At 36.5% G+C, this 27,654-nt stretch overlaps 1 protein-coding gene across 2 annotated transcripts in view; it reads left to right on the forward strand.

Moving 5' to 3' along the window:
* LOC149167291 (protein ZINC INDUCED FACILITATOR 1-like) overlaps window positions 1-23,966 on the forward strand; it is a 374,552-nt gene extending 350,586 nt beyond the window's left edge. The window contains exon 18 of one of the 2 annotated variants that reach the window (XR_016260912.1): window positions 23,594-23,723. Coding sequence is in view for 1 of the 2 variants with exons in the window: in XM_089432924.1 (XP_089289050.1) it covers window positions 23,594-23,751 (158 nt within the window). In the remaining variant the exon portion in view is untranslated. Of the gene's footprint in view, window positions 1-23,593 lie in introns of both variants that reach the window. The other variant, XM_089432924.1, reaches the window with a different exon arrangement.
* The last annotated feature ends 3,688 nt before the right edge of the window (window positions 23,967-27,654 follow it).

Consider the following 27,654-nt stretch of genomic DNA (forward strand, 5'->3'; position numbering starts at 1 on the left):
AAACTATTTCGGCCCATGGGATGGAGGCGGATCTGAGACATGGGGACATTGAGTGGGCTGTGGAGTTGAGGATTTCAAAGGCTGGAGGGTAGGTCATGTTAATTTTTCAGATTGCTCTATGATGTATCAATTACTTTAGCCCAATTTACTTCTTCATTAACAATGCATCCAATTAATAACAATGTAACCAGTCATAAACTGTAATTGAAGATAGAACAATGTATACAATGACAAAGAAGACAACAACACAACCATAAGAGACCGAAGATTGGTCCAAGACTAGCGAAAACCCCCGTAAGGGTGAAACCCTTTCAAATCTTCTTCTTTAATAGATCGTCATAAAAAAAATTCAATAGAGAGTACAATGATCCCAATACATATGATTGCAGTGGAGATTTACAAATCAGATATACAAATCTACAAATCTATATAATAGCAGAGAGATACACAGATCTAACAGATCACTGAAGCCAACTGAAGGCAACTGTCAAACCCAAATTCAAAACCTTGGACGCTCTCAGCAAAATTGACTGCGTGCGTCCGAAACTCCATGGATGCTCTCTCTGCCACTTTGTGAGGGCGTCTGTAACTGCTCGGACGCTCTCAGGAAGACCCTATGCATGCGTTTGGGGTCAAACTCACAAGATCTGCTCTAAAACCCTCAAATGATCTCTTCCAGTTGCTATGCGAGCGTTCGGGACGACTTGGATGCTCTCAAGATCACTCTGTGCAAGCGTCTGGGGACCGACACCTTCAGGTCTGCGTTCGAAACCCTAGACGCTCTCATAAGATTTTGTGCCAGCGTTTAGGGGTCTCTGGACGTTGTCTTGACCACTGTGTGCCAGTGTCTAGGGACTAAAATGCCCAGTTCTGTGCCAACGTCTAGGAATAAAAAAACCCTAGATCAGAGCGAGCTTCGCTCCTGTGATTTCAGACCCTTCCACGAATTCCATTTGTCAAACCTGTGTGAACCAAGACAAAAGAGAAGAATAGAAGATGGCTTGATAAATGTGATGAAATGAGCTTGAGGTTGCTTCTATTTATAGGCTTTCCTAAGGGTCCACTTGGGGTTGAGGCCGACCTAACCAATTCCACATGTGCTTAGGGCCGACCCATTCCATAATACATGTATGAATAAAATAATTCAAAAATCAACTTCCGCTTGACCAAATATGGTGATATTTAGGTCGATTTTGGTCCTCTCAAAAAGAGAAATTTAATGCAAGCATCATCTCGGTCATATGATCTGTCCAATGTGGAATTTGACCCTAGTTGCAAAAATTAACAGGTCAGGCCAAGACACCGCACCCAGATATATAGGCCATTTTGGACAGGTATCTGGTAGTGTTTGGAGACATACCGTCAGGTCAACTAGCTGATCGAGGATTTGAGCATACCATTGCGTTGGAGCTGGGGGTATAGGTAGTGATCACTACTCCTTACCGACATCGCAAGGCATATCAAGATGAGATAGAGAGGGTTATTCATGGGTTGCTGGCACTTGGGCACATCAGGCCCAACTCTAGCCCTTTTGCTTCATCAGTTGTTCTGGTGAAGAAGAAGGATAGGTCCCTATGAATGTGCATTGACTACAGGGCCCTTAACAAGAAGACCATGAAGAATCGCTACCCTATCCCACGCATAGATGAGTTGATGGACGAGCTGAGGGGGGCGAAATTCTTCACCAAGATTGATCTATGCTCAGGGTACCACCAGATCAGGATGACGGACCAGGATGTCCCTAAGACTGATTTCAGGTGCCATTATGGGCACTTCGAGTTCCTGGTTATGCCCTTTGGCATAACCAATGCACCAACCACTTTCCAGTCTTGCATGAACCAGGCATAACCAACACACCAACCACTTTCTAGTCTTGCATGAACCATGTGTTTCGTGGGCAGTTGCAAAAGTTTGTGTTGGTGTTCTTTGATGACATCTTGATCTACAGTCGCACATAGGAGGAGCACTTGCAGCACTTAGAGACAATGTCGCACATACTGGAGGAGCAACAGTTCTATGCGAAGTTGTCGAAGTGTGAGTTCAGCTTGACAAAGATGCTCTACCTAGGGCACATCATTGGGGAGGACGAAGCTAGAGTCCATGAGGAGAAGATTAGGGACATCCGGGATTGGCCAGAGCTCATGAATGTGACAGAGTTGAGAGGATTTATGGGAATCTGCACTTACTACAGGAAGTTCGTAAAGGGCTTCTCTCAGTTGGCAGCACCCCTCACTGATCTGACAAAGAAGGGGGATTTTGAGTGGACAACTACAGCGCAGGAGGCTTTTGATTGCCTCAAACAGGTCATGAGCCGTTGTCCCATATTGGCACTTCCAGATTTCACCCAGCCCTTCGTGTTGGAGTGTGATGCATCCAGAGAGGGTATTGGCGCAGTTTTGATGCAGGGAGTGCACCCCATAGCTTTCGAGAGTTGAAAGCTATTACCCCATGAGAGGTTGTATTCCATTTATGACAAGGAGATGCTAGCCATCATGCATGTGTTAGCCAAGTTCGGACAGTACTTGGTGGGAATTGGTTCAGGGTCAAGACAAACCATAATAGCGTTAAGTTTCTCTTCGAGCAGAAGCAGTTGCGGGAGAGGTAGCAAAAGTGGTTGAGTAAGCTCCAAGCGTACGACTTTGACATCGAGTATGTCAGAGGGAAGAACAACATGGTGGAAGATTCGTTGTCCAGGAGATCGATTGTCCTTTCGTTGATGAGCATGGCCTCGGATTGGAGGACGTAGTTACTGGTGGATTACTCCAAGGATCGATTTGCATGTGAGGTCCTTGATGGGGCAATGACAGAGGGCTAGTACAAGGTGATGAACGAGGTGATTTACTACAGAGACCGGATTTACTTGGTGCCTAACTCCCAACTTAGGGAGAAGATTTTACAGGCTTCCAATGACTCACTACTAGTCAGGCACCAGGGGTTCACAAAGACTTACAGGACCATCAGGGAGCGTTTTGCGTGGAGGGGCCTGAAGGATGACGTTCTAAGGCATGTTAGGGAGTGTGACACATGCCAGAGGAACAAGGGTGAGCAGTCACCTTGTCGGGTTGCTACAACCTTTTCCTATCCTTGAGGGGAAATGGGAGAGTATATCGATGGAATTCATTACCGGGTTGCCCATAGTACAGGGCAAAAACTGCATTTACGTGGTGGTTGATCGGCTGACGAAGTTTGCGCATTTCTTTGCCATCTCAGCCCGGTACTTGGCCTCACAGGTGGCCAAATTGTTTTTCAAGGAGGTGTTTTGGCTACATGGTCTTCCGAAGACCATTGTTAGTGACAGGGACAACAGGTTCATGGAGGGATTTTGGCAGGAGCTATTCCGACTGGTGGGCATTGATCTCACTTCGAGCACTAGTTACCACCCTCAGACAGACGGGCAGACAGAGATAGTCAACAAATGGCTGGAGGGTTACTTGCGTAACTATGTGACAGGCCATCAGTGAGCATGGATATGGTGGTTACATTTGGGAGAGTACTGTTACAACACCACATACCACATGTCCATAGGTATGTCCCCATTCCGAGCTCTATATGGTTATGATGCATTGTCTTTTGCTGACGTGATGTTTGGAGACAACAAGGCCACTAGGGCCAAGGATTGGATATAGGAGAGCTAAGACATTTTACGGGCTCTCAAGGACAACATGAAAACAACCCAGAACCAACAAAAATTTTATGCAAACAGGGGCAGAGTTGAGAGATAGTTTGAGGTAGGGAACTTGGTCTTCTTGAGGCTTCAACCGTACAGGAAATCATCGCTCAAGCAGAAGGGGGCCGAGAAGCTCAAACCTCACTTTTATGGGCCATATAGAGTCACTCGCAGAGTTGGGGAGGTGGTATATGAGTTGGAGCTACCCCTAGGTAGTCGGATACACAACAGGTAACAACAGCTGCCGAGTTACCTCCTACAAATGATGAGGGGCACATAGTTCTGGAGCCTGAGGCTATTTTGCATACTCGAGAGAGGCATTTGAGGAGTAGGGTCATCAAAGAGTTCCTGATCAGATGGAGGAGCCTACCAGATGAGATGCCACTTGGGAAGGGGAGCAAATACTTCAACATCCTTCATTGCGATTTCTTGAAGACAAGCAACGTTTTGGCGGGGAGGACTATGATATTCCCACTTACCATGATTGCTAAGTGAAATATCAATTTTCATAAATTTTGTCTTTATTAATGTTGACACTTAGGAAATGTGGGTTTAAAGGCCCCACATTTAATTTTGATTAAAAGCAAGCTCAAACATTAGATGAGAAGGAGAATATCGAGCCCCTAGTGGAGCATGGGGGCCACACTTGGAGAATTTCAGCCCACATGGAGAATACGCATGCGTTGGAGGGAAATTCGGTGGGAGGAAGTCAAGGAGGGTCCACATGAGGGCGTTGGAGGCATCTTGACAAAAAGGAAAGGATGGCACTCATTTGGTCGTTCAATCATCTATTCAGAAATTGTGTCTTTGACGTAACACGATTAAGCTTAAGAAAAGTCTGTCGTTTTGTTTAGCACATGAGTGTCTCCTAGCGTAAATCTCAACCCTTGCTTCGGTGGACTTCGAGTGCCATCCAGGGAGTTCCATCCTTTTCCAGTTGTTCCATTAGTGGGGTGCAAGTTTTGTGTGGGGGAGACTTAGCTAGCAGCGCAGGGACTATGCAGTGCTTGTAGGAGGCTCACTTGGGAGCTGAGTTGTGAAGGGAGTTTGGGATTGAGGTTTGAGGAGGATTCCGGGAGAGCCTTTGTTTGGAGTTTGCAGCGATTTTTGGGAGTATTTGCAGCAAGATAGACAGAGGGTGAAATTTCCCAGTAGAAAATCCACAGAGATAAAAGAGTGTCGAATTTCCAGGGTCAACCATAGCCCAATTCCTTCGTGGGTTATTCTAGGTATATTGAGGAGAGTCCATGGTTATTTCCCGGAATTTTCTGAGCACTACAAGAGGCCCTAGCAGCAGATTTTATCATGCAACAACCTATTTCTGGGCAGTTCAGCATAGAGCCATGAGACAGAGAAGAAACGTACGTGAGGGGGATTTCCTATTGTTCATTTGTGCTTACCCAACTTGCCTTGAGCAAGCCCAGGTGCACTCTTTCCAGCACCTAATTGTACCCTCTTCAGAATTTATTAAAATGGCTCAGCATTGCAATTTTGGTGCATTTTTGTGATCTAATTCGTGTGTTTAAATTTTGTGGCTTTTTTTTATATGTTTGCTTTGCATATTTACTGTAAATTTTCCTTAGGAATATTACATTTGTGTTGCCTTATTATGAGATATGCAATGATATTTTTGGTTGAGAAGTTCGTAGCTGTAAGCACGACCGAGGTTGAGTACGATGTTGTTAGCATGACTAGCTGTGAGGCAGGTTGAAGAATTTCTTTGGAGAGTTGTTTGAGCAGGTTTTGGAAGTGACAGGGATACATTATGATAATATTGAGTGGGATCTGATTGACAGGGAATCTTGTATATAGCTGCGAGTAAGATCTCTTCATATATTGAGATAGCGCTTTCATACGAGACAAGCTTAGGCTTGTGGTTGCTGCCTTAGTGAGAGGGAGGATGAATAAAGTATCCTTTTTGTGATATATATATATATATATATATATATATATATATATATATATATATTTATATTTGATTTGATTGTGACATGATGATTAACCAAGTACCAGATATGAGCACAATGATATGTTTCTGATTTACAAAGAGCGGGTCTGATCGAGAACATAGAGCCAACTCTTCCCCCCTGTCTGAGCTCCTAGGGTGTGGAATTGAGATGGAGGGTTCCTAGGGTTGAAGGAATTCTGGAAAATAGGTGTGTGTGATCCCTACTCTTGCAGTAGGTTGGGTATCTCCCCTATTGTCATCCATAGGGTGTGGGTGATCCTTTTCTATTTTGACAAGCCAGGGATCTCCGCTTATCTTGGTGTATGCAGAGTATACCCCAATTGGCATCATACCCAAAAGTTGGGCTTATTGGGATTGACCCTCCACGTTTGGCCAACGAGTTGAGGAGGATTGAGGGTGTGTGATCCTTACCTTTTGTAAGTCGGGTATCTCACCCAACCTCGGATTATGATGCAGGTGTTCTACCACATGACTATTGACTCTTGAGTGCCATTGTTGGGAAGATCAGTGGGAAATACGATGGGTTGAGATGTGCTCCCCTATATCACTTATTTCTCGATATGGGGTTGAAGATGTTTTGCTCCCCCATGAGATTTTGAGTTGAGATGTGCTCCCCAATGTGGTTACGAGATGAGATGTGCTCCCTGATGATCTACTCTTTGATGTTTCCCGGGTGGTAGCATTGTGCTCCCTACTAGAAGTCATTTTGGGTTGAGACTGAGCTCCCTAATGTAGATTTAGGTTGAGATGTGCTCCTTGATATTATTTCGGATTGATATGTGCTCTCCGACATGATAGGGGGTGGTAGGTTGGGCTCCCCTTCGATGTCAAATTCTTCTTCTTATAGATTTGAGAATGTTCAGCATATGAGCAAGGACAATCAAGAGATAAGCATGAATAAGCAAAAGAGGAGTGGAGATGAGCAGTGATGGCATTTGATGATGAGATACTTGAGATTGGATATGATTCGATAACAGGATTCTTGCGATGATTACATGATGCAGTTGGAATTTCTCCCCAGCTAAGAGGGAGTGTCAATTTGGTAGCTCAGTGACAAATTCCAACCATGGTACGCGATTCCTCCTTTCGAGAGGACCAATTTTGACAAGGGAAAGAGTATTTTTGAATTAAAGCCCACATGTGCACATTTGATCAGGCAGCGCTAAAGTAAATTGGACACCCTTGGAAGGCTATAAATACAAGTGACCTCAACCTCATTTGGATACAATCATGACACATTCCTCTATTCTCTTCTTTGGTTTGACTCACATAGGTCTGATGCAAGTTCGTAGAGATTGATTAACATAGGTCCGAAATTGTAGGGTCCAAAGCTTGCATCTTTGTTTTTAGGGTTTTGGGTCTTAGCCGCAGGCATGCCATGGATAAATTTTGACCAAAGCCTTTCAGTCGCATGCATGACACGTCTTCCTTGTTGTATTTTTAGTTGATCAAAGTTTTCGCCAATTGACTGCATAGTTCAGCAGTTGACTACAGTCAGTGATAATTGACTGCAAGTTCCTGAATCATGGTTTTTGTATTATTAGCATGGTTGGGTTCATCTTATGGATATTGTTTAGTTTATTTTGCCAGATAGTTTTATGGATGAAGATATGGATCATTGCACTCTCTTTTGTTGAATCATTCAATGACAATCTCATAAGAAGAAGAATTTGAAAGGGTTTTCCCCATAGTGGGTTTTGCCCTGGTCTCCGACCAATCCTTGTGTCTCTATGTATGGATGTTTTTTTTCTATTGTTCTTTTATGTTCCGCTGCATTGATAATGATTTTGTTCTTTATACATAATTGCATATGTTGCTGAATAATGATGTAAATCTGAATAATGTTGTGATTTTATGGGGTGAATCTAACATGGAAATAATGAAATGCAATTATCAAAGCAAAGAACAATATAGTCCTAAGAAAACTTAACACTAAGACTACTTCCCAAGATATATGAGCAAAAAACATACAATTTTTTAGGCGTAACAAACCAAAATTTGAAAAAATTGCTAGTGTTTGTAGCTTAATTAGGTATTTTCATGAGAATGTCAACTTACGGAAATCCTCATTAAAAGTATCCTATACTTTTTTAGAAGTTCACTTAATTAATTAATAAAGTGAACATTCGTTTATTAAATTTATTTTTAATTAATAAAACGACTAAAGTGGGTCACATAATAATTTAATTAAAATAGAGTTATTGATCTCATTGTTAGATCTCAACCATTAAAGATTAGGTTTGTGGCTCATATCAAAGTTATAAACCAGACAGAGGGCAAAGGACAAAGGCAAACAAAACATCCATTCCACAAGTCACATGAGTGAAGGAGAATTAAAAATATGGTTTTCAGCGATTGGCGAGGATTTCAGTGAAAAGAAAGCAACCAGTCTTTATTAGAAATTGGTTAGAAAAAGTGTTTTCCACATAGGCTTGGAGCTAGCATGTGCCAAATTTTCTTAAAGTGAATTGGGATTTAATTTAATTTTATGAGATATAAAGTTAATAAGAAAAGTGCACTTTATTAATGTCAATGAGAGGTTAAAACACAAGCATTGGATCAACAGGGCCCAAGATTAAATCTCAACCCTTGATCTTGGAGGTTAAGTGGAAGGTCAAAGGACACACTTTTGTCTTTATAGTGGCACAAATCCCAAGGAGAAGCTCCATTATTTTGTTGTGTGAGAGACTCATGTGAAGGAAGAAGGTCGAGCTGAAAGAAGCAGGACGAGTTGTTGAGTATAGCAGTCAAGTGGCACGAATTTCAAGATATGAGTGTTGGCATGAATCCCAAGACAATGTGAGAATTAATTGTAGATCATACATTAGAAAAAGACAGTCTATACTGTATTTTAGAGGCACAAATATCGAGGCTGAGATGGGGCACGAATTTCTGAGAGAGTGTTGTACTGTACATCAGTTGTTTGCATGCTTTCTAAGACAATTTTGGCACTGATTTTGTGGTTGTATAGTCCGTATATAGCCTATACAATTTGGAAAACAGAGGGAACACACTTCGAGGTGGGTTGTCCAACTAATTTGGGGTTGTGTTGTGGCTCAGAATTTGAGATAAGTCTATAATTTCATTGTTGAGTTAAATTCTCGTGTAAACTTTAATTGCTAAAGCTTAATAATAAAATCCACCCTCTCAAAGTGGTTCTCCCTCTAGCGTTTTTCCAAGGACTTTTGTCCAAAAATTTCTAAGTACAAATTTTATGGGTTGCTGAGTTATTTCTTGATTTAAAAGTTCATAATTTCTCATCTGTGTTGTTCATAAAACTTGGAATTCAATTTTCTGAGTGAATGCAATTTTTTGAGTATAGTTTTTATTGGAATTGCAACTTGAGTGTTGACAAAGTGTTTGACGAAAGTTCTACAAGTGAAATTTGAATTGTAATGAACTTTTTGAGTGGTTTTCTTACATGGTATCAAAGCTTGGTTTCGCAGATTGAATCAACAATTGAGACAACACTTTCTGCTCAGTTTTGCTCATTAATTGAAAGGGATTTCTTGCTTTTGTCATGGCTATTGGTTTGAGGTTTGAGGTCTGAGGAAGGAGCTTCAAATTTCAATGCATGGAAGGAGATGATTGTACTGATATTGGAGGAGAATGAGGTGTGGGATATCACACAAAATGTGCATGTTGTTACTCAAGATCCAATTCAATTGGCAGCCTATAACAAGAAGAAACTTAAGGAAAAGAGGATTCTTATTAATGCAGTTAATGACCTTGTGATTCGTCATATCAGACCCATGATTTTGAAATTTGGGAAGCACATTGCAAATTATATCATAATTCAAATCAGAATAGGAAATTGGTGCTTAAGGAGAAACTAAGGAGCACTAATATGGCAAAAAATGACACAACCTCTTCATACCTTACCAAACTAACATAGATACGTGATGATTTGGGGGCTTTTGGAGGAGTGGATGACTTTGAGATGGTTAGAATTGCTTAAATGGATTTTATAAACAATGTGACAACTTTGTGCGTGGGATTGTTGCCACAGAGAACTTGCCTGATTAGGCAAGACTATGGGATGATTTCATGTAGGAGGAGCTAAGACTTGGGAGTTTCTCTTCTAGCTAGTAGCTTGGAGATGATGAGGAGAATGTGCCCCTTGCAGCTAAGTGCACGAAGAAATTCATGAAGGGCCGAAGGATGGGGCCAAGAAAATGTGTGAGCAGAAGAAGGATATGAGCAAAGTTGAATACTTTGCTTCTCATAAGATGGGACATTATGTGTTGACTTTCCCTAATAAGAAGAAGAAACATGTTGCATATTTAGCAAAGATGACCACCATAAGAGACATGTCGTAAGGGTATTAGCGTGATCGAAAGATGACCACCATAGAGACCAAACTTAGTCTTGAAAGTTGCCTTCCATATATATGTAGGTTCCATCCAAACTAGGTGACACCCTAAATTGAGGTCTATTTGGGTTCCTTATGTTGATCAAGAGGCTCACTAATCTAAGGTAGAGGGTATTGATTCTTAATATTGAATTTTTTATGGGTCTTGTAATCTATGGAAATTCACCACTTCTATTTCTCTTTCCTGGGTGCTATTAAAGTAAGGGTATTCACAAGGGGATGTACTAGCATGATTTTTCAATCCTCCGAATTATTTGTAATTTGCCTTCCAATTTCTAGGTTCTCTTTGGGTGAGGTGTAGCATATAGGAAAGTTGGGTAGGGAAGAACCATGAATAAGATTAATGAAATTATGCATTTTCCAAAGGGAAAGGAAAACCCTTGGTTTCTACAAATAATTTTGTATATGATTCAATGATTTTTTGTATATTAGATGAAAGTTTTCTTTGTTGTCTTCTTTGACTTGTTGGACAATGAACAATGACAAGAATTTGTTGATTGTGTCTTGTTTAACAATTGTTTAGCCAAAAAGAATAGGTGGACCTAAGATAACATGGGCAAAGGTGAGTTTGTATGTCATATCATCCTTTTGCAACATGTAGGTATTGAAGTAGCCATCATATTGTGCATTCTTGGAAAAATAGTATGGTCTGCTTAGGGTTAAGTTGTAACAACTAAGAGGAATGAGATTATAGTCCATTGTGTCATGTAAGGTCACACTTGAAAGGGTGATAGAACAATTCTTAGTGATGAGGGAAGTTTACGCGAACTCTTTGATCCATCCAAGTTGATACAACTTGAGATGAGTAGTGGTTAGAAACTGTAAGTCTACAATCAAATACTAGGATACTTAATTCCTTTGGATGTCATTATCCATAATTATGTTATAATATAATTCTTGATTTGGAAGCTTTGAGTAAACAAGGTATCATCATTATCCTCTGTGGAATATGTGGCGGTGAACACTAAAAGAAAAAATGTACTATTAGATAATTGACCTCTATATCTATGTCTCTTAAGAGTTTTTGTTTAGAAAGAAGGGCTAGAGAGGTTAGAATTTTTTGCTTTAATACCCTTTCACCTGTAATCAAAATGCCCATTAGTTATTCTTGATGCCCATTTATGTTGTAGGAGCACTATTACCTATTCTTTTGTGTAACAATATGATGGGTTGTGCTAGGAGATGTCAAGTTCTATCCATTGTAATTATGTTGAAGAGGAAATCAAATTATTTTGATAGGATTATTTCTAGTTAACTTAAGCTCTATTTTGGAAGAAAGCTAGAAGGCGTGCTCTAGGGAAGTAATAGAGACTAGTTCAAGAACTTTCTTAAATGAAACAATAACTCAGAAATGAAATTAACACAAAGTATTTGTAGAGTCTCTTACCTCTTGATGGACATATTTTTAAGTTTTCAATAAACTATTGAATGAAGAGTCCCTACATTTATCAAAGTTGTAGCCACTTTTCCAACAAATCACCCTCATACCCTCATACCCTAATAAGCTAGAACCTCTTTTCAATGACATCCCTTAAATATCCATGGTTGTTGATGAGGATTTGGTTATTCAATACTAAACGTTGGGTATGGATCTTCCACCATGTAATGTTCTAGACCTCCATGTGAATTTAAGTGACCATAATCTTGTTAGCCTTATTGTGTACCTATACACAATATATTTTGTACATGAACTATTTTTTTCATAAGCTCATTAAACTAATATGTGAATCAATAATAGTTCATCAATAATTTAGTTGAGAGTTGTTAGTTACATTCTCTAATGGCTCACCACTGTGTTATTCGAGAGTTGTATTTAAAGGGGTCACACCCTCACTTGTAATTGCTCAATTTATTATCAATCATGTTATTCTTTTGATTATTCTTTTCATGGATATGTGTTCCTCCATATTTTAAGATTTGTAGGTGAATACTCTCTTAGATGTGCAAGTTTCCCCAAATATTCATTCTTATCCTTTTATTTTTTTAACTTATGTTTTATTTTTTTAATAGTTGTGATAGTAGTTCCATTTCATGGATTGGAACATTGTAGTGTCTTTCAAGTTTGATTGGTTTTTATAACAACTTTCCATCTTGCTTATCCAATAAGCAATTGTATTGTTGTTATCTGTTAATTTTTCATAGGGCTATATTGTTATTTTCTTTGATAATTGCATTTCTTCATTAGCACATTAAGTTCACCCCATAACATCATAACATTATTCAGATTTACATCATGTTAATTTTAGGTATGTTCTATGCTAGAGCAATTTATTTAATTTCTTTTCCACATTAGCAATCACATCAGCATAAAGTAAATTGCAGATAGAACATAAATATAAATCGCAGAAGACAAGCCAAGACAAGAGGACACAAGATGTGGCGCAAGCCAGGGACAAACCCCACAATGTGTGGGGAAACCCTTTGATCAAATCTTCTTTTATCTTCAAAGTTCAGCAGAGAAAGAGAGAGAGAGAGAGAATACATTTACAACAGAAGTCAACACTTTGACTTATCTAGATCTGAGCATAGATCATTTCTTATAATGATGAGATCAGTTGAAGACATTCTGCTTCAACTGAATCTCCTAGGTGACGACTTCACCTATCCATTTCGTTCATCTGCTACACCTTACTGTGTAGCACCATCATGCTGCATCATGCATCTTCATGCTGCTTATGATCACTGTGCTGCCCATACATCAAGTTGTCCATGACTTCATACTTCATGCTGCCCATGTGTCGTGTTGCTTCATGATTTCATCATACAACCCATACTTGTGATTACATTTATCATGATACTGTCCATGCTCCATGTATCATACATCATGCTGCTGCCCAAGCTCATATCATCATGCTACCTTTACTATCCTTCTGTATATCAGCCTTAGCTGCTTGCTATGGCTTGCAGCCTAGCAAAGCAGCTAGGCTATCCTCCACGCAGTCCCATTATTTGCTTATCACTGTTTATATGACCAACGTTCTTCATAACCATGCTGGACTGCAGTTATAACTGAAGTAGATTATATATATTATATGACTGCTCTCATAATATATATGACCGTTCCATACATCATGAAGCGTATATACATATGACTGTGTCTAGGTGATATACATATGACTGTGTCTAGGTGAATGTGTTTCATACAGCGTATGATGACTGCGTTCCATACACTATTGTGTCCCATGATTGTTGCGTCCATATATCATATGACTTGCGAGGTATATCACCATGACTGCCCAGCATATCATGACTGTCTAGCGTTTCAATATATCGTTATGAGATCTGCGAGGTATATCTCTGTGTGGACAACATATGTATAGTTTCCAGATCTACACTGCTAGATCTCAGATCACACACGGCTTCATCGTTTCTGTCCTGCGTATATTTGCTGCGTTAGGGTATCACTTAACTGTTTCCATACGTCATGAATATGACGGGCTATATGACTGCGTTATATATCTGCGTTCCATATATGTGACGGTCTAGCGTGAAGCGGATATTTATATTGCGTTCACCATAACTAGCATGAAGCGGATATATATATTGCGTTCACCATAATCCTGACTGTCTGCTGTTCCAGCGTTCCAAATGGTCTAGCGTGTATATCTATATATCTATATATATATATATATATATATATATATATATATATATCTATGAGTGCCCAGCGTATCCACCTGCGTTGTGCATATACACATTCATTGAGTTGCTGTGTGTAATCCATGTAATATCTGCATATAATATCTATTGCCATTGCTGCATGCCATTGGCAGTGTTCCATTTGACCATGAATCATGAACAGCGTCATGTGCGGCTCTTCAGGAGCAAATTAGGGCAACGTATCACTGCGGCTTCCATGGCTCCCTCTTACTGTGTCTTCCATCTACCCTGGCTGTGTATTTTTACTGTGTATGCTGTGTGTTAGAACTAGGGCATCATAGGCCAGCGTACATTTTCATGGTGTCTCTCTCCTGCTCCAAAAACCCAAGACGTGGAGAGGAGGAAATCACCACAATAATGTATATCCCAAATGACATCAAATCCTCTTATATTTATATTAACTTGTAGGTGATGAATAGTCATGATGTTTGGGCTTCTTGAGCCTACGTAAGAGCTAGTCGGCTAGATAATAAAACCATAATCTAAATAAATTCATATCTCCATAATACATATCGGAATCGGATGATCTTTGGATCAATCCTACAGCTCTCGACGAGAGGGATCCAATAAAAATATTAGTTGCCTTAAATAAGCTGACCCACATGGAGTTTGGCCCTAGTTGCCAAATTTAACACATCATTATTCAGTAGCATATGCAACTATGTAGAAAGAACAATATCATCATCATCAATGCAGTAGCACATAAAAGGAACAATAGAAGAAAAGCATTCACACATAGAGACACCAGGATTGGTCGGAGCCTAGGGCAAAACCAATTATGGGGAAAACCCTTGCACATTCTTCTTCTTAGATTGTCATCAAATGATTCAGCTAAAAAGAGTACAATGATCCATATCCTCGTCTGTGCAACTAACCAACAAAACAACTACAATATCCATGAAATGGACCCAACAATGTATATACTCAAAAATACGGATTCTGAAGTCTGTAATGAACTGTCATTGTCTGTAGTCAATTGCCGAACCTTTCGGTCATTGAGCAGAATCTTCAGAAGGCTAAGATTTCATCTTTAGGGTCCCAGTTGCATGGAGGAGGTGACATGCGATCAACTATAGTTGTCCCAGTTGCTCCTTTAAGCCTGGCGTTCAAACCACTAGGGTCAAATCTAGACTGCAGAAATCCTAAATCCCCAGTCACATGGATGTAGAGTTTTCTGTGTGATTGGAAGGCTCCAGTCACACAGATGAGATTCTATGCGTGTGAATACAGTCGAATCCTTCCTATTTTGTGCCTGTGAATGGGGCCCAAAACCCTAAATTAGAGATGCAAGCCTCAAACCTTGTAATTTCACCTCACATCGAACTTGATCCTCCGCGAACAAGCCTCAAACCTGTGCGAGCCAAAAACCAAGATATAGGAGCATCTAATCATTGTGTCTAAATGAGGTAGAGGGCACTTGTATTTATAACCTCTCAAAGTGGTCCACTTTGCTTTAGGGTTGACCTTATCAAATATGCATGTGGGATTTTCTTCATAAGTACACTTTCCCTTATTCGATTTGAGTGATCTTTAGGTCGATTTTGGTCCTCTCGAAAAGAGGAATTCAATGCAATCATTATCTCTATTAGGTGAGATTTCCAAAGTGGAATTTGATTGCAGTTTCATATTTTTAACACTCCCTCTCAACTAGGGAGAATTCCACCTGCATCATGTCATGTGTATCCTATCATCAAATCATATCCAATCTCAAGTATCTCATCTTGATTGTCCCTTCTCATATGTTGAACAGTCTCGAATCTAGAAGAAGAATTTGTCATCGAAGGGGAGCGTAAGCTATTACCCTCTATTCATCGAGCTACTACCCGGAATCTCTGTCTGCGGGCTACTACCCAGAATATCGGCAGGGAGTCAAATCTACGACCCACATCAACATAGGAGAGCATATCATCAGGGAGCACATCTCAACCTGGAACCACATCGGGGAGCTACTACTCAACCTAGAATATCATGGGGGAGCTACTACTACAACCCCATATCGAGCAATAGGTGATATAGGGGAGCTACTACTCAACCCATCCTATTGCCTACTGATCTTCCCAACAATGACCCTCAATAGTCATGTGGTAGAACACCTGCATCATAATCTGAGCTTGGATGAGATACCCGACTTACCAAGAGGTAAGGATCACATGCCTCCAAGCCTCCTCAACCTGTTGGCCAGATGGGGAGGGCCAATCCTAAGAAGTCTAACTTGTGGGTATGATGTCAACTAGGGTATACTCTATAAAGACCAAGATAGGTTGACTCCAACCCTAATGGTAACAGATAGGGGTAATACCCTATTTTCCAGAGTTCCCTCAACCCCAGGAGCCCTCTATCTCAATTCCACACCCTGGGAGCTCAGATAGGGGAGGAAGAGTTGGTTCAATGTTCTCGATCAATCCTGCTCTCTGTAGATCAGAAACATATCATCATGCTCATATCTGGTAATCATCATGTCTCAATAGCAATTGTCTCTTGTTCATACAGGACATCAAATCAAATATCATATTAGAACATAAACAATCATATATATATATATATATATATATATATATATATATATATATATATATATATATATATATATATATATATCACAAAATAATACCATATTCATCCTCCCTCTCAAGGAGGTGCCAACCACAAGCTTAAGCTTGTATCGTACAACAACACTATCTCAATATATGAAGGTAACTCAGTCCTAGCTATATGCGAGATTATATGCCAATCAGTTCCCACTTTTTGTCATCATAATGTATCCATGTCATATACAAATCCTGCTCAGACAACTCTCCAAGGAGCTTCTTCATCCTGCCACATGGCCAGTCATGCTAGCATCATCGTATTCAACCTTGGTCATGTTATGGACCTAGACCACTCATCCAAGATATCATAGAAGATCTCTAAGGCGGCATCCAAATTTTCTCATTTCATCGATAACGATCTAATCATCATCAGTACACCCAAGTAGTCACATATCACTTGAAGATCGTCCCATGCAAGTAATTTTAAGGATGTTACGTAGCAACTCAATGTGAATGAAGCGGCTCAATCATGAATCAACTCAGGTTCTATGCACATCATGTATATATACGGATGGATGTTCAAAACAAAACATCAATGCTTCAATCAACTGTTAGCTGCCAAGATGCGTTCAACAATATCTTTTCAGTACTTCTTGAAATTCAATCGGAGTGTCCAAGGATTTGTATTTCCACTTTCCAATACTTCTTCAATAGTTTTTTCAATATAGATTTTCTTTCCCAACTTCAAAAATCGATTCATCATGCCATGATTTAGTATTTCGAGCTTTGGAATCCATCTCCCTCTTACTTTGATCATCATAGGCTCATTTCCTGTCAAGAGTAGATCATCAGTATAAAACCAAAACCATAATCAAATTCATACCTTGGAACACTTTTGAAGTATAGGTTTGGATCAATACATCATCTTGACTTCACCAGATAACTGTCAATGCAGACATATCTGGATTAGGGAGCTAGCTTCATTCAAATCTCTCTACAAACATAACACTTTTCCAAACCAATATGCTCAACCTCACATAAATCAATATTGTGCAATCAAATCAACTAAGTCAACTTATCAAAGTTAGATGCCAGATCAGAACTAATATCAAAATCATCACAATATCACAGTATCAAATTCATTAGACTAGATGACAAGTAGAGCTCTCATCAAGTCATGACTTCATCTATTGTCATGCCAACAAGTTATCATTTTCCAAATGGTATCAAGTCATCCTCATGATCATAATATAAGTCACTAGATGAAAATGCATACACCAAGAACAATTTATGTAGGTTCCATCCATTCATTGAGAGATAGCTTCACATTGAATCACAATTGTCCATACTTCAACCAATGTGCTAATAACAATGAGGCCAATACAAAACCATAATCAAACACTAATATTAGCCACTGAAAGTCACCATGCCCATATATCATTGTCATCAAGGAAAATAAGTCATCAAATCAAATCATTAGTCATTAGGTCAAATCCAAATTTTCTATCATAGAGAGATATATAGTTCAAAACATATCTCAAAATTTCTAAGTCATTATCAAGCATCATGTCAAAACTCCAGACATTGCTCATCTATATCAATCAGCCAAATCATGTCAAACTCTTGTAGCAAAAACTTTAAACATAATGACATATCTATATGCATGTCCCGATCACCTGCAAACACAAGTTCAGTGTATATATTCATATCATAATAAACTTTCAAACTTTCCTTTTCATAGATCTTTCTGATGTCTACTTCATGTCTATAGGACTGATATCCTTTAGGAGAACATCTGATTTCATGCATAAAACTTCATTTTTATGTCCAACAGGCATAGTCACACCCATAGGTCTTCTATGCGAGTGGTTGGGAGACTCTAGTAATACCTTTGACCTCACTTCCATGCAGCTGAGAGCCTACAGACACACCTGTAAGCTTGCTTCAGTTCGATTGAGGCTTAGAGCAAGGGAAAATTATATCTTCTCAGATCAGAACTTTGCAGCAGATTAACAATGTCAGATATTTGTCTATTCATGCCCATAAATCATACTTCAACAACAAAGGATATTTATATAATGCAAATGATAATAGGAAAATGGATCTTATGGAGAGATTCCCCCTCTGAATGGGAATCAGCTTCAGTCATCTTCATTCATGCCATCAACCTGTCTATAATGTTATTATGCATCAACATATATCTTTGATCATAAAGTCAAACTATATCACATATTCATCATGAATATATATGTTAGCATCAACTATGACGTCATGAAATCAATCTTTCATCAAGGGTTAGTGTCAAATAGCTAATAGGAGCATATTTCAAGAATCATGATCACAAAATTACTTCTATCAAGTCAATTCATCAAGTTAGGGCATTCATTTTTACCATATGCCATAGTTACTAATCACATTAAAACATATCCACGGTTAATAAAAGATCTAGAATATCAATCTCATAGTTATACTTCTATCATCAAGGTTACCATGCTTATCATTATCAATAGGATCAGGTCTGTTCATTCAATAGAAATTTACCAAAACAACTAGAGTGTCAATCCTTTTTCCATACTTTCATCATGATCATCACAAGAATCATCAAAAGTATTGTATATAAAAATCAATGAGCTAAACTTCTATATGAAATCCATTATGTCTTATGCATGTGAAGTGTCAAAAGTATCATCTAATAGAGTCAAGGTGCTAGCCTTCTTTATGGGATTAAGATATCCAAAATGATAGATGTTAGCCAAACATAAAGTATGCCAATGTATCAGAAACCAATATTTCAAGTAGCTTTATAGAATCAAGAACTTCATTATGTCTAAGAAGTGAGACACTTGTTCAATATCAAGTGCACCATTTCATCATAAGAAACATGAATCAAAATCACTTTCATATGCATGCATGAACCATTTGAGAAGGAGATATTCTCACCATACCTTAGGGATTACCTTGCCATCTAATATTGGAATAATATACCATGCATACCTTGTAGTATTCAAATAATTGTGCATATTTTCATATGACATAAGCAACTCTAGCTTTTATTTCCTGTAACTCAAATGATCCTAAATAATGATCCACTTATTACATCTCATTAAGGAGGTTAGAAGCATCCATATATTCAAATACACATGCAGGAAGTATAAGTAATGATCAAAACAATAATCAGATCTATAAGTCTAAACAAAAGTAAAGACATAAAGGAGCATCATAAGTCAAGAGACACTTATCTTCAATGAGAGGTGATCCCCTCCCTCTTGAACCAACCTTCAAGAACCATCATTATCCATAGTCCACTTGATGCATTCACTATTTCAATCAACTTTATCAGACTATCCCATCTAGGGCTTCATCAAAACTGTTACAAGTGCTTGAGCATATTCACATTGACCATGCAAGGTTTCATATCTCAAATATTTTCCATAAACAAGGGTTTCTCTCAAACCCTAACTTCATAATATCCATCAAACCCTAATACACAAATTGCCTAAGGTTTTCTTCAAACCCTAAAATTCTTTTAGGTCCTCTCCATCTTCTCTTGGTTCCATCGAAGGTGTCTCCATGGGGGTGATCTCCATGACTTTTCTTCAGCCCCCCTCTGATACTATGTTAACTTTTCATAGGGATATATTGTTCTTTGCTTTGATAATTGCATTTCTTCATTAACACATTAAGTTCACCCCATAACATCATAACATTATTCAGATTTACATCATTATTCAGTAACATACGCAACTATGTAGACAGAACAATACCATCATCATCAATGCAGCGGAACATAAAAGAAACAATAGAAGAAAAGCATTCACACATAGAGACACCAAGATTGGTTGAAGACCAGGGAAAAACGCACTATGAGGAAAACCCTTGCAAATTCTTCTTCTTAGATTGTCGTCAAATGATTCAGCAAAAGAGAGTACAATGATCCATATCTTCATCTATGCAACTAACCAAAAAACAACTACAACATCCATGAAATGGACCCAACAATGTAGATACTCAAACCTTGATTCTGAAGTCTGTAATGAACTGTTACTATCTATAGTCAACTGCCAAACTTTGCGGTCATTGAGCGGAATCTCTGGAAGGCTGAGATTTCATCTTTAGGGTCCCAATCGCATGGAGGAGGTGACATGCGAGCGACTATAGTTGTCCCAATAACTCCCTTAAGCCTAGCATGCAAGCGACTAGGGTCAGATATGGACTACGGAAACTCTAAACCCTCAATCGCATGAATGTAGAGTTGTCCGTGTGACTGGAAGGCTCCAGTCGCATGGATGAGCTTCTGTGCATGCGACTACAGTTGAATCCTTCATGTTTTATCCCTGTGACTGGGGCCCAAAACCCTAAATCAAAGATGTGAGCCTTAGACCCTGAAATTTCACCTTAGAGCAAACATGATCCTTTGCAGACGAGCCTCAGAACTGTGCGATCCAAAAACCAAGATAGAGGAGTGTCTCATCATTGTGTCTAAATGAGGTAGAGGGCACTTGTATTTATAGCCTTTCAAGGTGGTCCACTTTGCTTTAGGGCCGACCTTATCAAATATTCACATGTGTGCTTTTCTTCATAAGCACGTTTTCCCTTATCCGATTTGAGTGATCTTTAGGTTGATTTTGGTACTCTCAAAAAGAGGAATTCAATGAAAATCATTATCTCTATCAAGTGAGCTGTCCAAAGTGGAATTTGACTACAGTTGCATATTTTTAACATCGTAAATCTCCTCAAATTTACATGGTGAAAATTTAGTGTTCTTCTTGAAGGTTTATAGAACAGTGATGGAAATTTTTTGGTGAAATGGGTTGATGTTGAAGTTTTCATTGAGAATGTTAGTGAGTTGTTGGAACATACTCATCATGCCATGCACCATTTTAGTCTTTAACTTTACTCTCAATTGATAGGTGCATAATAACAACAATGGAAAAGACTTGCATACAAGTGACTATGCCAATCGAAGAGAAATGTCAGAACCATGCCCACATCCTCTCATTTGTATTATTATATTTAGAGTACAAAATTATGGAGAGAGATAAAACTTGTTTAATATACAATCAAGTGGGTGAGTGATAAATTTAAACCGAGTCATCCAAAAGAGATAAGGATAATGAACAGAGTGTACCAAAGTAAAATATCCTACATGCTAATTAAACAAAGTCTAATAATAGGCTCCAATATTTTTACAAAATCTACATCATTTCATTTATTATCATGGGAATATCATCACTTTCAATGTTAGTTTGCAATTCTCTACTATACCAAGGTGGATTGGTTAGGTTGGTGTTTTGAATGTTTGTTCTTGTTAGGTAGTCACCATCCTTGAAATCACACTTATGGATATCATTCATTTTTTTGTTTATTCCTTGATGGTTTGATGTTAGAGCCTTTGTAAAATTGAAATGATGCAACCTTTTTTAGCATGATAAAAATTTAAAAAAATATATCTTCAATGTAAATTCCTTGTTTTATGTTGTTAATTTCCCAATTCTCATGTACAATTGTTGATGAAAATAATCTCCATTCAAAAGCATACTTTGGATTGATATTTCTCTAATACCATATTAATTTATGGGGCGCGGACACATATACAAATGAACATGGCGGTGGATAGAAATAAAACAAAGTTTTGATTATTGAATACAACTCTCTTGCCATCAAGCAAGTTGTGGTTAGGTTGTTAAAACTTTAAAGAAAATAACTTTCATTACTTAAACCTAGGTTCAAACACTCCTAACATATTGTTGTATGAAAATGGCCAATAAAGTTAATCACTTCTTCTAACATTAGATGAATATTTGATGATCTTCATGGCCCATGGATATGCCACATCTCAATGAATGAGCCCAGGTGCAAATTGTGTGCAAATTTGACATAATAGGTACCTCTAGATCATGATATCTAAATTGAAGAAAAAATCCCACTTCATTTACTATGGTCCACAATATTATTATATCATATTATTGTGAATCAATATATCTCATCCCCAACATGCTTACTATGTGCTACCATCTCGTTTGTGACTTGGGCACTTTGCACCCCTCTTATTTAACAAGAAATTTATTAGTGATAGAATGGTTTGCACAAATCTCCCTCTTGGCTCACATAGAAATCGTTTCTTGAACTTGTCTAAGGAATAATAAGTGTTGAAAACAAATTTCTCCATATATCCATCATTACATTCTTCTCCCAAATAACAATATTGTGGGTTCAAACTTCATCTAGTTTATGCTAGCTTTTATTTTGGTTTTTTTCCTAGTTACAATTTGTATTAAAATTCACCTTTTTCGCAATTCATTTCTTTTTATCAACCACTCATATAACAATATTGATTTTGGTTTCTTTCCTAGCTACAAATTGTATCACAATTTACCTTTTTTCGCAATACATTCCTTTTTAACAACCACTCATATAACAATATTTTTAAAGAAAATTGATAGTGAAAACTACATATTTTTAGTAAATATGTTCATCTTTGTATCAAATTAAGTTCGCTATATAAATGTGTGCTTCTTTCTTACCAAATTCAAGGCCTTTTGACTAAGCCAAATCATATTCTCCTCTTTTGTAAGATTCCAATGCATGATATCTATTTATTGACTCCAAGGTTCCAAGAAATGGAATCAATTATTGGCCTTTTTAATGGTAAAGGTTCAATCCACCATTAATAAATGTAGTCTAACACCCATCCTTTAGGTATATTACCATAGCCTCACTTAGAGAATGGAATCTTTCTTAAGGTAATTTATAGGTCATCATTAAACCCTCATATATATGACAAGTTATCGATACATGGTTTTATATTAATATGCAATAAACACAACACATAACATCCTTCAATTAAAAAATATAGTGATATGGTGCACCCATATCCATCCCATCAAAACATAAGGAACCATATCAAAATATTTGAAGGGTTCAATTTGGCATTTACATAATCATGCAAAATGATACAATAGTGATAAGATACATCAAAGTTTTACATTCCAAAAATGAAAAAGTGACCATTGACCTTATTAAATCAGCAAAAACCAAATATCTAACACTTTACGTATTTGAATCCTCTTTACAAATAAGTTTGAGGTTTACTAATATTGGTTTCACAGTGTATTGTATTGAGTCTCACATAAGAGAGTTCAGTTGTAAAATATTCATTAATATTTTAGTCATAATTTCAAAAAAGGAGAATTAGCATAATAAAATATCTGGAAATTTTTAATTTGCTCTAAATATATTTATTATAAAAGTTTTACCTATGTTCCAATTTTCTATAATATATTTTCTCTTATCTAATTGCACTATTTATTTTTAATTTAACATACAATTAGTAATTTTCATAAAATTGATTTATCAAGTTTCTAATGTGTAACACGCTTTTTTATCACAATTGGCAGGAAATCACATTGTTTTCTTTTTCTTAAATGTAATCCTCTTCATAGTAATTGCTATGACGTTTGAGCCATTCCTACCTCAATCAACTAATAAACCGATTCAATCAAAAGAACAAAGTTACTCAAAGGTTGATGAGGAAGAACCAGCAGTTGAGCAATAGCAACACATATGTTCATGATCTTTTATGTACTTTCTATAAAAAACAGAGGTCCACAGTGATATATTGACGATGGTTCTCCATATATTGTGAGATGTGGTGTAGTCTACACTGCCAATATGATATGAGAAGTTTGCAGTGACGGTGTAATGTAATTTCAATCTATTTGTATCGTGCTGTAAATGCACGACTCAATACCTGAGATTTTGTTGCTTTTATTTCGGTTTTGAAGTTTGCATCCCCATAGCATTTCTTGAAATAAAATTCTAGAAATCTTAATTCGATTGAGAGAAGAATGTGTAACGTGATTACATTTGATATTATTAATACACTTAGTTTACAAAACTAAATTTTAATGGAACCTATCAACCCTATGTTTATATTAAATATAATTTAAAAAAAATCACTTCAACTATAAGGCAAATAAACATGTATATGGGTTTGGAAACAACGGTAAATTAACTAATTTTTAGATATGGGATTAAAAAAGCTTCTCGAAAACTCTTGTTGTCTTTATTATTTTATATAGATGTGAGGTTTGGGGATGGGGTATTACTAGAAAGTTTTGGAGAAATATGATTCATATCCAAAAACATTTTATAATATATAATCACAAAATTAAAGAAAATACACCCTATTCTATCCTCTTCATTGAAGCTGTCGTTCTCCCCATTGAGAGAATGACTATGACCAAGTAACTAATGTGCAAGAACAAATTAAAGAACATGGAAGACAAGTGGCTTTCTAAAATAGCCCTAAATTCTAACCAAGACCATGTTTGGCTCAAGCTAGAATAACATAAGGATACCCAATCCTAACTAAACCATTTGGGAATCAAAAAAGAAATTATTTTATAGGATAATGATAAATATTAAAAATATTATTACATGATTTTTTTTGAGAAATTGTGATGTATTAAAGAGCTAAAAAGGAAAAAAATTAAGATATTATAAGGAGACAATCAACCCTAATTTAGAAAATCAAAAGTATCTCTCGGTCATGACTAGCATAAAGAAAAAAATAAACGTTGTTAAAATAAGGACATTCTCATAACCTTCATAGTGAATTTGAACTTTGGTCAATTCCTATAACATTGTGGGATGAAAAAGTCTATCACCTTTGTGACACTAGAAATGTTGAAAATGAAAAACACTTAAATTGTCCAGCATTTACTCAAATTAGATGTTACTTTCAAGATATTTGTCACTACCAACTTGCCTAACCTTTTAACTCAATAACTCTATAGTGATCTTTGAACACTCCTCTTAATGTTTTTTTCTTTATTATAGAAATAAAATTCTAAAGAATTCCATGTAATATCTTCCTTCTTTAGATTTGATAAGCCAATTTTGGTCTCAGTGAATGTTAATCATCATAATAATTATTATAATTTGATAAATACTTTGTGGTAAAAATTACATATTTTGATTATTCAATTTACTAGAATTATATTTCAAGATAACAAATGCAGAAATTTATATACTAATTTAATAGGAAAATGATTTAAGAGAAAAAATATGATGTTGAGTTGGTATTTAATGACAAAATATTATTCAAACATATATTAGGAAACTTGAAACTATTCATGAAACATTTATGCAAAATAAATGAAGCATTACTAAAATCTATGTATATGTACATTGTAAATAACTATATTAAAATCAAATAGTTAATGAAAGAATTCAATTTGCTGTTGTTTACATTGTTTTTTGGAAAAGAAAGGAAAAATATTAACCCTAATTAATGGTTTTACTCATAGAACATTGCATCCATGAAATTATAATGATATTAGAATGGGTTTATAATATGATTGTTTTTACTTTACAAAAGCTTATATTACTATATCTTAATTTACTACATAAAATAACTACATTTTAATGTAGTTAATGAAATGTGTTATTCATAATTTAGTACATAAAATATTGTAGTTAAAGAAATATGTTATTTATAGATCAAGTTTGTGTTAATTTCAACCTAAATTTAATTATGTTAGAAAATCCATGACATTCTCATTTTCTTACCTTCTTCTATCACATATATTTTATAACATCTCTCAAAAAATATAGTGAACCAAGATTTGAAACTTGAGTCATAGATTGCTTAATATGTCTTCTCAATATTCGTTAGGTTTTCACCATCTAAACCTCCCAAAAAAAAGTTATAGTGAAAATTCCAAGATGATCTGTTTGAAACATCAAAACCTTAGGAACAAGAACTATAATCCCAAATGCTATGATCCTTGCACCTTAGAAATGATAAGAAACTAATAATTGTAGTCCACTTAGCGGGGGAAACCTCCTTAGACAATAAATACAATTACTAGTAGAAAAATGCTAATTAGTTACTAAAAAAAATAACCAAAATTTGCATATAACGATCATTTTTTAGTCAGTGACCAATAATAGCTAATTTACAATATCTTATAATGCGACCAACTTTTAGTCGTTTTTAGCTTAATGATTAATTAGTTGTCTCAATGTTATTGTCTAGTAGTATATTTAGTGATTAATTTAGTCATTAATTGTCATAATTAATGACTAAATATTCAACAAAATATATTACTATATGATCACCTAAAAAAACAAATTAATGACTGAAGAAATAAGACCAAAATGTTGGTTGTGTTATAAGATACTATAAATTAGTTACTAATAGTCATATAAATGCAACTGTTAGTCATCGTTTGAAACCGATTAATGACCAAAGAAATATGATTGAATTTTGCTCATGTTATAAGATACCGTAAATTGGCTACTAATAGTTGCATATATGCAAAATTTAGTCGTAATTTGCAATCACAAATTTATCCTTTGTAGTAGTTGTTTCTCATTTTTTGTAGTTTCATATTCACTATATAAATGACCGATTTAGTAGTTTATATTAATTTCATTTATTTTCATTAATAATCATTATAAACAACTAATTTAGTCATATATTCATTTTATTGGTGTTCATCATTAATCAATATAAACTACTAATTTAGTAGTTTTAGATGTGTTTATTATTAATCAACATAAATTAATTGGTATGATTTTACAATTAAATTTAAAAAAAATGTCATACAATGTGCATGTTCATCTAATATGAAAACGCACAGTTACACATGTTAATTACAATATTAAATAATATCAAGTGCAACTATAAATAATTTCAATCACATAAATTATATTATATAAAATGTCAAGTATTACAATATGAGTCTCCAACTTAATATTGGCTGGACTACAATTTACACATGAAATATTGTTTCATCACTTCAAAAAATTATCATTGTGTTGCCAAGGCAATGTATGTGAATTCAACAACTCTAAATATTTGATCATCAGTCTGTATGTGTGTGTCTCATGCGAGATATTAGCTTTTAAGGGCTAGACGAGTTTTCTTCTCTCTCTTTCTACATTTGTGACTCCAGTGTTATTGTTCTCCTTTTTTTTCAATTCTCGCTTCTTACCATCAACACTAAGTTCCTCTTCTAAAAATGAAGAAGATATAATGCAAAATATAAGCCATGAAAGACGATGAACATTGAAATATAAACTAAAGTAGGCTATAAATAATTTATACAACATATACCCCAACATCAATAATGCCAATGTCATTTTTCCCCAAAAAAGCAAGAAACTCAAACAAGTTTTCTTTAGTTAGGCGATAGTGGCCACTATGTGGCAAGATAACATGTATAAACAAAAATAAAATGTCACCATAGAAAAAAACACCTTAGGACTTAGTATTCAACCTTTAGGAAAAACTTAGGCACAATCATGCTAAGTTACATGCCAAAAAGCTCAAGTTGTAAATAACTTGTGAAAATAAAATAAAAGAAAAAAAACAACATATAATAAATAATGTATGACAGTTGGCTAGCAAATTGCATCATAGAAGAAAAAATATCCTATGGTTACCCAT

The sequence above is a fragment of the Pinus tabuliformis genome, chromosome 5_1, assembly GCF_031772625.1.
Source record: "Pinus tabuliformis cultivar Carrire ecotype Pingquan chromosome 5_1, CPIR1, whole genome shotgun sequence".
Classification (NCBI taxonomy): domain Eukaryota; kingdom Viridiplantae; phylum Streptophyta; class Pinopsida; order Pinales; family Pinaceae; genus Pinus; species Pinus tabuliformis.